Source organism: Seriola lalandi, unplaced genomic scaffold, assembly GCF_002814215.2.
Source record: "Seriola lalandi dorsalis isolate HSWRI2012SDOR001 ecotype SW California unplaced genomic scaffold, Sedor1 jcf7180002054579, whole genome shotgun sequence".
Lineage (NCBI taxonomy): Eukaryota > Metazoa > Chordata > Actinopteri > Carangiformes > Carangidae > Seriola > Seriola lalandi.
Genome location: NW_019525132.1, coordinates 1,716,040 through 1,733,194, shown reverse-complemented (window position 1 = coordinate 1,733,194; position 17,155 = coordinate 1,716,040). Strand labels below are relative to the sequence as shown.

Genomic DNA, 17,155 nt, shown 5'->3' with positions numbered 1-17,155 from the left:
CCACCTCAGAGGTCATGGAGGGTCACATACCTGCAATCAATTAATTCGCTCCGCCGCCGGCTTTCAAGCAAGGATTTATAAATGTTCTCCTCTCTGGTAGTTGGTTTTTGCTACAATATTATCCTCTATTAAGACTTTTGGGATGAAATCCACTTTTTTTGCTACTCATGGCTCTACTTTGTTTTACTGGTTACAGTCCAAAGCTACGCATATGAACAAAGACAGTGATTCAGTAGGTTCCAGTAAACTATAATTACACTGGGCATTTAAGGTGAAAAGCATTAACTGAAGTTGATTTAGTCTTTTGGCATTCAGAGTCAGGCTGTTTTTTTTGTTTTTGTTTTTTTTTTTTTCTCCCCAAATGATTTGTAATTACCTTTTAAAGATCTTTTTCACATTATTATTTTTTAACATTTATATGAGCTGAGTATAAACAAGGTCATTGTTTAAAGTGTCAAAAGTCGGGATAAACTTGATTGTCTCAGAGAGAAAAATTGTTTGGCAGCAGAAGCATCCAGATTGGAGACACGGTAGAAATCCAAAACACTAAATTGCTGAAGTTAAAAACACACTGTAAAGATAATAGGAACAGTCTACAACTGTAAAGTGGCCCTCAGGCTAAAAAGTGCATAATAAAATCTAATTGTAGTTGAAAATGCTGAAGTAAGCAATCCACTTCCTTTCAGGTTATACCTGTGCACGTATACAGGGTGGCGGTTGGCAATTTGTTTCATTTTATTGCACATCAGCCTGATGCAAAAGCTAGCCACAGATTAGTTACTTGTTATATGAGCGGCACCACATGTACGTCCCTCAGAAGTGTACAAAGCCTGGTGAGGAACATGCTGCAGCTCCGTAAAATAAGTACGGAGACCACATCAAAGTTAGAGAGAAGAGGCCTTTTATATGGTTTGGAATCCACATTAGTGCAAATATATTCATATTATATGATATCATTGTGAATCCTTATGTGTCCACTTGCTCCACAAACAAGTTCTTGAATACAGCTTTATCAATATTCACATATTTCTTGACCGTCATTGTACATTATACCATTTCAGTCTAGTATTTCTTTTATGACACCACTATAAACTGTGTGGATGGCACAAAAATGATCATAAAATGCCATAAAAGAAATACATTTAGATTTGTTACATCCCCTTTCTCATAGACTTCCTCAGTGAGGGAAGGTATGAAAACATGACTTCACTCCAAAGGCCTGCACTGGCAAAATTCAACAATCAAAGGCTTCAAATATGTTACATCAGCCAAAGAATTTGCCTCTAAAAAACAAATTTTTACAAAAAAAAAACCCCAACACACCATATTCACACCAGGTGTTTTTTTTATAGTCATCTTATAAAGAACAAGTTAAACAGTCTAGCAGGTTGTAAGTGTGATTAACTCACTTGTTTGGACACCCAAACAAATCCATGTAAGGACCCAGTACATCCTGCATGATATGCTGTACAATACATCTGTTTGATATGAGGAAAAAAACTTCTTACAAGTTTAGGACCCAACGTGACATGGCAAAATGCAGATAACATGCAAAATAACACAACATGCTGCAATGTGAAATATACGGTGAAATATGATACACAATATATTCCACTGCTCATGTGACCTTCTATTCTACTTTGTTCATTGGGTTCAAGTTTGTGGCCCATCCATAAGATCCTGTGACTTTGTGCGCCAACATTTCTCACTTCCTGATATATCGAAATACAAACAACTTCTGTTCAGGTTATTGATGAATTAGGCAATCTTCAAAGGTCAGCACTCGTTCCAAATGATTCGAGATATCCTGCAGAGAATGTGCAAAGCTTTTACTGGCTCACACATATGGCTTCATTTGACGTTTCTTGGAGATGAAGATACTATTTTTTTTGTCTATAGGAAAAGCCATGTACGGTGGTGGATCAGAGTTCGAGCTGGAGGGGGTCTTACAGGTCTGTTTTACAGTAAAAGAGTCCCTGAGGAACAATGTCCTAGATTCCCCACAGAGATCCCGTACAGGCTCTGAAAAATGACATCAGACTCATAGTTTGCCAAGAGCACTTCTCAGTTTCTCTGTGATTTATGTTTTAGGTAGTCCACTAAACTCTGAAATATTCCTACAGAATGTAAACCCAGCAGGATCAAGTTTGATCCAACGAGAAGGGCAATGAGGAGTTTGATTAAGTTTCGTGTTTTCATCCTTCTGGTTGAACAAATCAACAGTAGTCATAACATATCATGCAGTTTCATCTATTGTTAGAACCCATTCCATCTTTGAATATAAGGTAAAGACACACGTTTTATCGTCGAAGTGCACAGATGATTCAGTTTGCACGTCCATAAAAGCTGGTTCCAGGGTTTTAAGAGATTTTAAACATCTGTTTATAAACTGTCTCCAGACACTTTGTCTGAAGGACAAAGTCTTTGACGAGAGAAACTGTAACAGCAGATTACATGTATGGAAAAATAACACCGCTCATTGTGTGTGTGTGCGTGTTAATTAGGGCATTTAAAATGGCCTCCCAACACCCAACCCCACATGAAAGACAGGAGGTGGTGGGGGTTGTAAAATTACCCCACTATCCCCAAGTTGCGTTTGTTGTGACTACAATACAGCAGTAAAGTGGAGATCTGGATGCTGCACCCTTGGAGTACAGTAACTTTTTCCAAAGGTGTGGTTTATGCAGGGGCAAGTGAGCAATCAAACACATGCAGGACATGCACACGCACGCACACACATACAATGTGAAACCTGTGGTTGCTGTGATACTCAACCTTGTTCATAAAACAACAGTAGCAGCGAACGTCACCCTTAAAATCTATCTTATACTGATATATAGTTGCAATAACACATATTGTAGTAGCGTGGTATGTCAGTAATATTCTGAGTTAGTGAGTGAGCAATAATTTTGTTAAAATAGATTTCACCTTCTTACAAGGTGGATAACTATTTTTGAATACTAATTTCTCTGCACTATAAACGATAAATCCTAAACACAACAGGTTACACCCCATCACACGTGGAAACACACTGTATAAATTACATTACACTATTAGGATATACCAGCATAAAGACAAAGCAATAAATCAGTTCATAGTTAAACGCAAATTAAAATGCATAATCTCAATAATTTGATTTAGACCACTTGCATCCACTTGCCAATCTAGTGTATAGTATAGTCCCAGTTTTCAGCCATGCTAACTGATTAAATTTTATCATCAACATCTGTTATAGATTAAAATAGATGTTAAACTTCACAGCAGGTACTGTGAACTGTGGGGGAGAAAATTCATACCCATGAATGGCAAAATTGTTTTAACATAAACACATATAGTCAGATGATTTTATCGGTTTGACTGGGATGGAAGGGCAAACATCCGGGGACCATAGAGTGGTACAGTCGATGCATTATGCCAATGACTGACTCAGCAACAAATAGTAACATGAAGAAAGCAAACTTTATTTTAAGTTTCAGCATCCTTTCATTATGCCCACATACTTCTGCAGTTCTAAGTTGCACTCCCAAAAATAGCCATAAAACTGGGGCTTATGTTTTATTTAGCCAAAAATGGTAATACGAGGGGCACACGAGGGACAGATTTTCAGCAAAAAATAAATATATGATTCAGAAGTTTGCATATCCAGACTGTTGGAGAGGATTCAAGGTTAATTTGGAAACCTGGCTTCCACCACAAACATTGATACCAAAGTGCCGGGTCATTTGTTTGAATTTAACAAGTGGTGGTAAAATTAGGTCTACACAATGAACAGGTTTAATTAGAGAGCCATTTTAAGAAGTCAGATTTGTTCTTTGATTCTCCGTCATCTCCACCCTCTTTAATTCTTCCTGGCTAACAATGGAAACACAGCATGAAATTTGGATCTCAAAGGTTTGCCATTATAATGCTGATGCCGTCTCCCTTGTTTCACCACTTTTTTAATCTGTAATCAAAGTCAAGCCAAACTGCCAAACTGCAATCGCTGGAAAAATCATCAGTCATTTCAGCTGCTGACTTGGTGCACAAAAATAGTATCTCTCCTCTGCCAAACCAACAAATCGCAAGGAAGTATACAGTCAGTTGGTGAGATATGGTTAAACTCAAATGAGGCTGAGTAATAGACAAAGCCATTACAGAGGGCTGTTGTTGCAGCTGTTGCAGGGGGTGAAGAATGGGTTATGCCAGCTCTCAAGAGTGCAGTGTGGGAAAGAAGCTGTCAGGGGAACAGCAGTGTTGCATCATCACCATCGTTTTCACCTTGGATTCAGGTCAGTTGATTATAGTTCCATTTCAGTGCTCAGTCATTCAATGTGTTCAGCCAGCTGGCCTTTGATGCTGCTTTGTGTGGCCAATGCATGACAAATGTTGATAGTGTGCTGGAAGTCAACTGTAAATGACTATTTACCGCCATCTGCTGGGCAATCACGGCAAGTGTAAAACGAGATTTTGGATTAAACTTTAAAATCTTTTACTAAGTTGAATATTATCTACTCTTAACTTTAAGGAGCAAAAGATAAGCATAGCCTACATATAAAAAAAAACAATGTGACGACATGAGTATTCACCTGACATGACTGGCGACGTATTGCGTCGTTGCTGTGGTAACCACAACACGCTGAGAAAAATCAATGATTGGGTTTTGCTAACATGAGCAGTGGTTGTAATTGTAACAGTTCAAAGCGTATGGTCTTGTAGCTTTAAAGCTCATGTTCTTGTAGCTTCGTGGGACAAAAGGACGGAGTCTTGAAGACGAGTGCGAAAACTCAAGATACTCAAAAGTAAGACTTTTGCAGAAATGTTTGTTTATTTGTTTAGCAAACACCCACATAGATATTAAGCGAACTAACGTTACTTGTAGCTAACTCGTTAGCTTTGTTGTAGGTTTTTAGTGGCCAACGCGTCATATTTTAGCGGTTTGAGGGCATAATTTGTGCATGTGGAGAACTTTTACAGGGAAAATTGTAGGGGGGGTTGCCATGAATACGTCCATAAAGCTCTATCAGTATTTTACAAATATGATTATTAAAGATGCTAAACCGCTACATTTTTAACTTTACATATATTAACAGTCGCAAAAACTTTGGTTTTTGAAAATAATTATTTTAAATTATTAATATGCCCCCAAAATTGTGTGGTTGCACTGGTTTGTGCAAACTCAAAACCAGAATGTACTTTGATTTCCGCCACCCACACTTCCGACTCGAATTCCTTCAAAATAAAAGTGCAATTTTCACACATTTAATTGATTCTACCCTGTGTTGTCTGTCTCTACTCTATCTATCATATTATCATTATTATTTACTCATTAATGGTTTTAGAAAAGGAATACAGCCCCTCAAAGTCTGCATTGAAAAACTGCAGACAAAGACTGCAAACAACAAACCATTATATGACATTGTTTTGGCTTCAAACTAAAACCACCCACGTTTATAATATATTTGTTTCTTGAACAATTTGTATTGACAAATGCTCCAGGCAGTTGTGTAGCAGTACTTTTTGCAACTACCCTGTGACCTTTCTTCTGAATTACATTTTTAGAGTAACTCTCCTCTAGGGAAATTACAGAGAGTATGTACTGTATAGCCAATCTAAAGATATGCAGCCCACATAGCCTATTGCTGATGTTTTTGAAGTATCCTTTAACCATGTGTTCTGTTTCATAACTGCATTGCTCACTCCCGTTTCTGTCGCTCTTCCTCCAATCATCAACCTTTCTACGTATACCCATCAATACATTGGTGGGTCATTAGTGAGTCTATCTGAGCAGCAGGATAGCAGGCCTCCCAGCAGAGCAGAAGTGGACATGGATGAAAAAGACGAGGAGGAGGTGAAGAGAACAGAGGCGAATGCCCCTCTATTGGCCCTTGCACCTGATGCGTCGCTCCCAGAAGAGCAGCACTCTTCCAGTACTGATGTTTCTGCTACTACTGCTTTCCAGTGCCTAGATGAGGTAAGACTCATCATAAGACTAAATTATCATATTTTATGTGAATGGGATTTTAGAGGTTTCATAGGGAAGACAAACATCACATTTGTTGCAGTTGCAGTGACACTATTTACTCTAATTGCTTAAATCATACAGAAATAGATTATAAATGCTTTTAAAAGAGTATGTAGTGTTGTAGGGAACTAATGGATCTAATGCGTCTTTTTACAAACAACCAGTGCTAGTGTATTTAAGAACAAATTCTTCATAGAATATAACTTGGTACTGTAAATGGGTTTATGTGCCTTACAATGTTTAAAACTTAAAATGTTTTTTAATGTTTAAACAAAAGTGAATGCTTGGAACTTGAAATCATCACATGGATGAGCACAATACTTTTTATTAACTTGATCGTCACATACAGTAAACAGACATTAAAGTCACAGACGCACAATTTGATCATTTATCTTCTGTGAAGCTGATATGAACTCATTCTTTTGTTGAGTTGCTTTATTGAATGAACATCTCATTAACCCATTTATGATGGGCATGCAGCACCTCATCCCTCCATTTTTACAGGCGTCATATAGCCCTGGGTACTAGACGACAGACACTTCAGAGTTTCTACTCGTGGAAAACTCATGCTAAACTTGTATACATTTTTGTATACATTTATTGAGGGTGATTCCAATACAGAAGATGCTTTGAAAATAGGCATCCATATGATTTAATTCTGCCAAACACTGCAATGTACACAGCCATGTAGTTAGAACTTTATTCATTTTTTTGATATAAAAACTGCATATCTTTTGGCATGACAGTTGAATATGAATGATAGAAAAGATCAATATTGTACACACACACAAAGCTCCAAATACACACATATTTACTATGAATGGTCACAATAATGCACAGTCTTTATCACTGCTCAAATGTCAACAATCATTAGACTTTGTACTGTATGACCTATGTATTATATAAAAGCTATCATAACCTCACAAAATAAAATAAATACTGTACACATCCTTAAAGTCAAACATTTCCTTCCCCATCTTTCCCATTCACAGTGTGTATAAAATGGATTAAATGATGATATACAGTTTTCTAACATTAGGCAGCAGTATTGTACAAGTGGTGAGTCGGAAGGCTTTTTTTTTTTCTTTTCTTTTTTTACACATGAAAACTGGTGTATGGCATCAACATCAAGAGATGCGCAGTAGTTCAGTGCACCCACAGCTATGGGTGGAAAAACAATTTAAAGTTTTTTCTTGCAGCGTTGTCCTGCTCTGTGGCTCCTGTCAAGTAGAATTTACTAAAACCACCCATAATGCAGAATGTACTTGGGAATGACCCAATAGAAATTTATCTCAGGCTACATGTTTATACTGGGATGTTTTATAATGTATATAATAATAATACATTAGCAAAGTGTCCCAATGTTATTGAATAATGACAAAGAAGCTATTACTTCTTCACTGCTGCCTAAAGAGTGCTGTGTATCACTGGTTGTAGGTTTTTTTTTTAGTTTTTTTTTTTAACAGTTTGACTCTGACCCCAGGATGAAGTCTTTCTCAATTAATTTCATTCGTACTCAAAAGTGTATCATCAGCTCTCATATACCTCACTTGAGTGGCTGCTGTTAATTATGAAACCATTTGGAGTGGAGAGAAATTATAGCTCATTAGTTTTTACTACTACTATGTGCTGTGCTGTGTCCTGACTGGGTTTATAGTGGGAGATGGCAGGACAGAAAGTGGAGAAATGTCAGAGAAAAAGTGAAAAATCTCTCATGGTAACCCTCCATATAATATTATGGCCCCTGTAGGAGGCTGCCCTTTACACTGCATGTGTGGGTTTTTTATTAGTCCATCATCGTTCACAGTCCATCGTCCTTTATTATTATCATTTTAATCCAACGTTTTGAAGGCCACACTCACTATAGTAGAAGAAAGTAATAGCACAGTTAAATTTTTTCACAATTATTTTTGTTATTACTGCATTCAAACTTCTATAGGGCTATAGGGCTTGTAGTCTGTTTCAGTGTACACGTATGCATGTGTAAATGTGTGCAAATGCATGACTATGCGCATGTTTATGAGTTTCTGAGTCTACTTGTTCTTCCATTTTATTTGTCTTTATTTGTGTCTTTCCGTCTATCTGTCTGACTATACTCATGAATAATTACCTGTCCTCTTAAGGAGCATAGTTCTTGGGCCGTATCATCATCTTGACAGTTTTGAAGGCCTGCCTGTAGTTTGTAGGGTAGTACTCTGTTGACATGTTGTGCCATGTTCCCCAGAAGATCCCGTTCCTGACTCCTTTGTACCTCTTGTGGTAGTACTTCCCGTTGAGGTTGGCAGACATGCAGGCATCAAACCACCAGCCGGAGCTGTAGTAGGCGCCGCAGTTTCCGGAAGGGTACATGTCGTTGTCACGGTCGGGCGTGGAGAAGAATTTCTGGTCATGGTTGAAGTGCTTATTGAAACTGATGGCGTTCCCAGCGGTCCCACTACAGTGACACATCAATATATATTAGATGTTACTGTCCTTAATGAATATTGGATCACACATGCATGCACAGAATCTAATATTGTACCTGTATCCACTGACAGACAGCCGGTAGCGTAGGAACTCATTGGCCACGTAGAACTGGTCGTACTTTGCGTATTCCCGGACACCCTCAAAGTCCTCCAGCTCAATACGCAGAATCATGTCTTTAGATTTTGTCAGCAAGTGGATATGGTCATTGCCCAACCAGAATTCACCTCTGCAGTAGAGCAGAAGATAGAGGAAGGAGGGGACAGAACAGAGCAAAATGAGGGATAGGATATAAACAAGCTCATTTTCTTGTACACTTGATTAGAAATGTTGATACAGTCAAAATAAATGTACTTATCACCACAGGGGAGGAGAGGAAAAGAGAAGAAGCAAGGGGAGAGTAGTGTGATAGTAAAAGAAAGCTGGGAGGAGACATTATTCTTTCAGTGGGAGGTAATACTAGATCTGTAGGTGAGGTAACCATGGTTATTTCCCATATAAAATGAATTCCTAGAAAAGCAGAGAGGACAGTAGAGAAAATGAGCTGCAATTTGAATAAAGCTATAGTATAAGCACTGTGTTAAAAAGAAAAATCATCATGAGAAGACTGCTTCCCTGTATTTTCTCCTGTTCCCAAATCTGAACTTTGTTTTTGTTTCCTTTCAGTCATTAATTTTGGTCCACAGGTTTATGATCTGTTAAATGAGGTCAAACCTAATGTGGTGATATATGTTTGTTTTGTTGTTTTACAAGTGAAAATCCATCAGTGATAGTGAAAACAGATGGTGAACAATCAGTGGTAGGCAGAACAGGTGTGTGTCATTAGGCCCTCTAAACAGTGATTGACTGGGCACTCTCAAGTTGTGGAAGGAGGGTTAGAACTGAGTTTCTGTTAAAATTGGTGCACTCATGGGTGTGCATTGGTGCCTATATACAGTAAGTTATATTCGTTAGCTGTTACAGAGGAATTAATGGTTGTATTGATGGTTTGTTTGTTATTCTGTTTTCTTTGAGAGGTTTATATCATTCTAGCACTCCCCCATGATAACCTGAGGAAATGGTACGTTCTAGCAAGGAGAAGGTATAAGTCCTATCACTTGTGCATAGTCACATATTTGACAGTTTGCTGTGAGGTCATAGACTGTCAGATTGTTTTTCTCCTCTTATTTTAAATGTTTTTTGTTAAACCTCATGTGATTTACTTGTTTTTTGCCAATATCCCCTTTAAAGTTTTCCAGAACATCAACTGTGCTTTATATGGGCTAGAGACACTACAGTCACCATACAAGAAAGTCTATGATTTGTGGTGATTATTATTTTCCACCCTCCTTTTACCCATGTGTTATCTGAGACTTGTGTCTTGCATACAGATGGGAGTAAAAAAAAACAAAAAAAAAACACTTTGGATGTCAGTGATTTGAAAATCTGCCAATCCAACCAACCGACTCCTTTATTGAACACGACATACTATAACAATATTTACAAAAAAAAAAAGAATAAGACCTTACAACACCAGCTGGAGGTCACTAGTTGTCTATAAAGTAATGTCCCAGAGTTTACAGATCTCATCTCAAAGTTGTAGTTCCTAGTCTGAATCAAGGGTCTAAGGGTAGAGGGTGTCTTATTGTAAAGACATTTGTGGAAAATTTGTTTTGATTTTGGGCTCTATAAATAAAATTGACTTGACTACAGGCTTCCAATAGATCTTTTTCCCCTGTGCTAAACATGACTAAAGACCTATCGCAGAGTAACCTTGAAAAGATTGAAATCCAATACCTGAAGTTGCCGAAGCCCTTCTTATACTCGACCCAGGTGCGGTTGAAGCTAACGGACCCGTTGAGCCGTTGCTGTATCACAGTCCAGCCACCTCCAAAGGACTCCATGTCACAGTAGACCTCAAAAGTCCCGTTGCGGGGATCAGGAGTCACACGATACACACCGTTCTTCCTTGTCTCCAGCACATTGTAGTCTGAACAGTCCCGAGGGGCTAAGATGACTGTTGGGAGACAGGGAGAAAGAGAAAAGAGAGGACAATTTTAAGGGGATGTTACAGACATTCGATAATCTTTTCACTTTGCTCTGGCATTTTTCTCTGCCCAACCAAGGGACTGTAATAGAAACAGCCCCTGAGGCTGGGGAGGACTGAAGAAAGGAAAAGAGAATGAGATGTCTTTTGTTACAAGACTGTTCCCCATGACTTAACATAACAATTCCTTGTGTGAATCACACTAAATTTCAGCTTGTCGTGAAGCGTAAAACATTTGTATCACTAAATACTGTCTCTTGGTAATCATTTCAGTACATCCCAGTCTATTCCATTGTTTCTCAGCATGGTGTCCCTTTTCTGAAAGTCACATTGAGAATCAGAGGACTCTGATGAAAGAGAGTGAGTGAAAGGACAAAGTCCACTGTCGGAGGATAAGTCAGTGACCTTCCCTTGTGCTGCACCACTGGCTCAATTCATTCCCTTCCCACTTATTCGTCTACCTCTTGCTCCTGTCCCCTGTGCTGCGCTGCAGGCCACTGACCCAACCCAAAACCAAGGTCCAAAAGCCCTTGTCAGTTAGCATTTGAGAGCTGAAAGGAACAGACCTGTCAAAACGTGGGAAAGTGTAAAACTGGATTAGAGGGGCGTACCCCCTCCCTGCACATTCTGCACCTGGGGCCTAAATCATCCTGACATTGGGCAGGCAGCATGTGGACCCCTCCTGAGTTTGACGCTCTCCATTGCTGATACAGTTTTGTCATACTGTTAAATCTGTTTAGTGGTTTAGTAGGCTATAATAGAGTGAGGAGGGAGGTGCATTCTGAGCTCAGAGGACCAAACATCAGGTTTCTTGAGGTGCAGGGAGGAGTCTAGAGCAAATAGTGTTTGTGCTTGGGAGTGCAGTCGTAGTACTTCCTGCTAACATTAGTGCAAGGTTAGACTTGAGTTTTCTTCCCTCATGGTTAAATCAGAAGGTATGTGTAACAAGTATATGGCACACAAAATAAAAGCACCATTCATATATTTGGTTGCTTTGACTTATAGCCATCCACTGTATTTTCCTTTCACATTACACAAAAATACTTGTACTGCAGACGGTAGATCACTCCATATGGAAAGAGTCGAGTGTGAGGTTGAAATGTATCCTTGTCACGTTAACAGCTCTGTCTGCGCTCGGCATTCAAAGTATTGACCTGTGAATTCTTTCAGTGTCTCCTTCACTTTAAGTGTCTGCCTGTGTAGATTCTCCACTTCACATCTTCCTCTCCATTTGTCCCCATCTGTCTGACCGGGCTGCCAGTGTGCCTAGGCAGACGAGAGCCACCTCATCTCACTACCACTGGCACTGTGCCTGACCTAAATAACTCTAATATGAGCGACTTACTGATGCCCTAATCTGACTGTTAGCTGACTGGCTGTCTTATTGTTGAGGTGGCTGAGTAACAGATTGACTGACATGCTTTTACAGATGACTTCTTGACCGCTTGAATACCACATTGCTTGTTTTACCTTAAACAAATAAATGATTGACATAAAAGGAAGACAGCTGTGTTATCAAGGAAGTATGCCTTGTGACAAACAGTACTCATTTAAGATTAGCACCTGTAATGGAAGGAAATGTGTGTCCAAAGTGATAGTATAATCTTTCCCTACAAATACAGCTTAAATCGAATACCGCTGTCAGTTTTAATGCGATGAAGCCATCATCAAAAAGCAACACTCTTCCTTTAGGAAGTTGTGTCACCACATGTCAGACAAGCAGTTCCTGACAATGTAGCAGACTAGGCATCCATTCTTTTTTGTCAGTAATTGACTTAATGTAGCTGAACAGCAACATGAATTGCTGTCCATTCACCTCAAGGCCCCAATATATCTTGCAGGAGTGAAAGTGAAGATTAGCTCTTGCAGTGGGGATGGGAATTGGCAAAGGGGGGGGGGGGACAAATGTGTGAGCTGTGAGTGATAAAAGCATCTTGACATACGTATTAGTCCTGCTTAATGGAGAAATTGCAATCCCGCATTGGTCTAAAATGTCTGGGTATAAACGCTAATGCTTTATTAGCTACACATTTCTTCAATAGGTTTTGTATTTTTTTAGCTTGGAACAAAAAAGTTTAAATGAGAAGTTAGAAAAATGTGTTGTTTTTTTTGGGGGGGGTTTTTTGTGTGTCCTTAGATGTCTTTCCAAAACTCATGGAGTGTAAATGTTTGAACTGTAGTGTAGCTTAATGAGCTCTACCAGTGTGGCTGGTTTCTAAATCCCTGCTCATGTGTGAATACTTAACATTTACTTTCAAATGATCCATCACCACTGCTTCCACCTCTTATCTAGATATAAACACACATCTGTCTCATACGACATCTCTTTAAAATGTTATGTCCGCTTGCCTGCCCTGCTCAGGATGAAAACAGAATTTAAATTTAGTTTGTTCAAATCTCTATTTAACAGTTATTTAATCATTTCTGCTACAATTTGGCAGCTAGATAGTTTATTAAGGATTCAAGAGAACCATTTAACCATGAGTTGCTTCACTAAGCACTTTTGACATTGTGATAAACAACCGGAAAACATTAAACTCTCAAGGCCTTTTTTACTATGTCGTATTAATGGGAGGTAGAGGGGCGTATTAATGCAGCATCTGGTATTAGTCTCTAAAGATGAAGAATTAAGACACTTCACATTGTGTGCTAAAATGGGACAGAATTTGCATTGGTATACAAGGAAAAAGTTTTCAGTTTTTAATGTTGTTTTTGATTAAGAAGAATCACAAGAGTAAAACAATTACAGCATTGTTTAGACTCATGTTGTGAAACTACGGCAGTCTTATCATTAGACTTTGGTATATTTCCATGGTAACAGCTGTCTCTTGTCTACTGCCTTCAGATTCACTTCAGACACCATCAGGCATGATTTCCTAACTTGTAGCAGAATAATTTGCCGGTTCTTGAACTTAACATGACAGATTGATGTACAAAGACAAGTGTTACTGACCCTGTGTGCCCTCCGTGACTAATGTTGGGAAAGCTGCCTATATTACTTCTTGTGTTGTTGGCAAGAGATAATGAGAGTTAGTTGTTTTATGCAGGAACGAGCACTCAAGAGCATGACCTCCAGTGCAAAAGAGAGGGTTAGGGTGGGGGGGGGTGAAGGGAAGAGGGAAGGCACCGGGAAAGGGGATTAAAGAGAGGGAGACGGGGAAAGTTAGGGCAAGAGAAGATAAATGCATGCAGCAGGGGAGAAAAGACACGAAATGGAGAGATGAAGTAGAGATGTGCTTCAGATACATGTAAGAGAGAAGGACCAGGAATTGAAGGGGAGTTTGAAGGAGAAAGAGGCAAGAAAAAACACAGACGTGAAAAAACTAGTATTCCCTTCACACCACTGTCCCAGCTAATCTACTTAGAAATAAGCTCACATCTGTTTTCCACATAAAAGCCCCAATATAGTGTCACATTCACTCATGCAGAATCGGGATATTATTCAGCTTCAGTCTGAAAAGTGGCCTGCATTTCAACTGTGCCCTCATCCAAATAAGCTTTTACACCAATGTAAAGTGGAATGTCTGTTATGCTTAGCTAGTTTCCAATCCCTGCTGATAAGTCTCCATCATGAGATTCCACTCCCTTAAGCTTATTTCTTAAATGTTCACACCATGTGGTACCATAGGCGCCAAGTATCTGTCTCTCTCTCTTTTCTCCCTCTCCCCTTTGTTTGAGTTTCTGCATATGGACCATCATGGTGGAATGTCAGGGCACTTGATTTAGTTATATAAGAGGTCATTTGAATTCTCACTTTGACCCTATGTTGTCATATTGCTTCACTCATGTACCGTATGACCTCAACCGTAAGTTATGTTGCTGGGGTAATTTTTGCTATGGCTACAGTGAGTAGACGGGCTCTACTGTAGTTATGTTGTGTACATTGGAAGATTTTGTAGGCATGATACCCTCACTGCAGTATCTTTACAGTATCTTTTGGGAAAATTAATTTTCTCCTGATTATACAAGCCTCCCCAAAATATGTAATGTTGTTCTCACTGGTAATGGGAAGGCATGTCGCAACACACCATTGTGTACTGTTGAGAAGGTCATTGTCAGCCTGTAAGATTTTATTTCCCATTTCCCAGAAAGACGGGCCTCATTGGGTGAAGGTGACCACCCAGAGTAGGGTTGTTTGTAGTGATTACAAGTCGCCATGTCCACTTAGATGTGATTGGATAGATCCTATGCCAAAAAAATTCACCTCATAGCAACCCAAACTGCAGGATGTGTTTGGAGTGTGCCAGAATTTCATTACCATAATAACATCTGTGGAGAATTTGTGAGAGTAGAAAAGAATAGAGACCAGGCTTCTTGATCATACCCAGAGGGATTACAAAAAATGCACGAGCGGAGGAGAGAAGAAGAGAGACATCTTTGAAATAGCAAAGATAGAATAGAATAAAACAATAGAAAATGCAGAGAAAGGGGTTTTGAGTTGTAAGAGAATATATATTTGGTAAATACCTTAGAAGATGGAGAGGGCTTTCAGAGGACAAGGTAAAACGTAAAACGTAAAAGAAAAAGTAATTGGAGAAAAAGGGCTGGAGCCCTCAAAAAACAACAAAAACAAGAATGCTGCTAAATTAATCTTACTAAAAGCAGGCTTACACTGAGGGGAATTCTGTACTGCACACTGGGTGTTGCAGGTGGAGCTGAGCTGTTTGACCACTCCAGTGATGTTCTCCACTCGTCTGTCCACCATAGCCTGCACGTTCTCCATGTTGAGCAGGTTGAGCCCCTCCAGACGACCCTGCAGAGCCGAGATCTGGCTCCTGGCATTGCGCAGGCTGGCTGACATCCTATTCAGCTTCACCTGGGAAGGGACAGAGCAAGAGGGGAGGGTGAGGAGGGGGGGTGGGGGGGATTATTTCTGTGCACCGAATACAAAGCAGGTGGATTACTGAAGTCACCAGTCTCCTTCATTGTTTTACCGGCCAATTTGAATTTTAGAATAGAAACAGGTCTGCGTGATGGTTGGCCGTCTGCCAGAGTGGCTGTGAGAGTCAACAAGCGTACCAGACAGAGCAAAATTTACTGCCATTTGGCTGGTGTCTAAGGCTGATTCCCCACCCTGTTTACAGTACCAGGAATTTTCCCTGGTGGATTGCTGCCAGGTAGGACTTTACAGGTCTGTTAACATTTGGTCAGTTTACATTCCAGCTGGGTACATTTGACTGGGCATATTTAGTTGTACCTAGAATGTTTATAAAGCATGTTTTACTTTAGTTTGTTTAGATCAGTCTTCACAAGGCTGATAAATAATACTGGCTCATGGTGGAGTTTTGATGGACATATAAAGAAACTGGTGCAGTACCACTATTACACTGTGTGTGCAGACCTCTAAATATTTTTTTACTGTGTGCTGATGAGGATCTCATAGTAAAATGCCAGATTTTGTTGTCTTTTTTTTTTTTTATATGACAGCAATTCAAGAATTGCCTACCCTAACTTGGATTAGGCTGACAAAGCATACACTTAAATTATTCTGACATCAACAAAATATAATATTGTTTCATCTTTCCACTTTATGAGATAGCATTCATTCATCAATTTAAAGTAAAAAAAAAAAAAAATGTCTGTTTTATAGAGACTGGACTGCCTTTTACCTGCATCTCCTGCACATTGCTTGGGCTTGGTGTAATTTTCCCAAAAATAGAACCTTGTCCCAGTCCAGTACCGTCCACAGTAGCTCCAGGGAACATCCCATCTCCCTGCTCCTCTTGGCTGGATGCACTTTGCACTTCCTGTCCTGTCAGGTCCAATCTAATTCCCTCCACACCATCCCTCTGTCCTTGGTCAGCTTGCTGATGCCCAAAAGCTCCATTGCCTCGTGCCCCACGGCACTCCTGGCACCCACTCTTCAGCTTGTTCACCACCTCCTTCAGACTCTGCAGCTCCTTCATCGTCTTCTCCAGCAGCCTGAACTGCTTGGGTAGATGGATGGTGAGAGGAGGTAAAGTGAGCTGGTACGGGCAGTCCTCCCCCTCCTCTGCCCCGCACTGGCCCGAGGGTCTCAGTTTAATGGGGCAGGAGGTGGGGGTACTAGATTCAGATCCGAAAGTGTAAGGTCCTCTAGCATCCCATTTCTGGTGTGAGGTGACGGGGAAGTCCGCTGCCCGGCTGGTGCGCGGCACCAGGGTGGCTGTAAGCAGAAGACTGGCACAGATGCAAAGAACAATTGTCCTCATTTTTCTGCGGGAGAATTGTAAAGAAGAAATAAGTCTGTGTAAAGTGAGTGTCAGCAACTGCCTCTGATATGAACTTAAAGAGTGTGTGTATAATAGTATGTGTTGGTGTGTGTGTGTGCAGCTGTTGTAGGTATAGGAGTATGTGAATGAATGTCCAGTATCCTATTGGTTTGTGTGTGTGTGTGTGTGTGTGTGTGTGTGTGTGTATGAGCGCAGCCTGCAGGAGGGAGAGAGCGCAGGGGAACTGCCGCTGCCTCAGATAGCTGTGTCATTAATATCAGGACGAGTGAGGGAGGGAGGGAGCGAGAGCAAGAGGGAGAGTGGTGAGTTAGAGAGGATGGGAGGGGCAGGACTATTGCGTAATGCAAAACACCATATCAGCAGCATTGTGAAAAACCACAGAGATGCGGACAGAGATTATTGGAGTGTGGGGGGTGGGGGTGGGGGGGCAGTGAGCGAGGTGAAGAGAGAAGG

General features: G+C 40.1%; 1 protein-coding gene across 1 annotated transcript; it reads right to left on the bottom strand.

The window, feature by feature from the left end:
* Nucleotides 1–6,292: 6,292 nt before the first annotated feature.
* fgl2a (fibrinogen-like 2a) lies at nt 6,293–16,901 on the bottom strand. Its single transcript, XM_023417998.2, has 5 exons — nt 16,100–16,901; nt 15,102–15,306; nt 10,241–10,460; nt 8,523–8,693; nt 6,293–8,435 (listed from the first exon to the last, which is right to left on the bottom strand). The coding sequence occupies exons 1-5, from the start codon at nt 16,679–16,681 to the stop codon at nt 8,120–8,122; spliced, it is 1,494 nt and encodes a 497-aa protein (XP_023273766.1). The 5' UTR covers nt 16,682–16,901; the 3' UTR covers nt 6,293–8,119.
* Between the last annotated feature and the right edge of the window lie 254 nt (nt 16,902–17,155).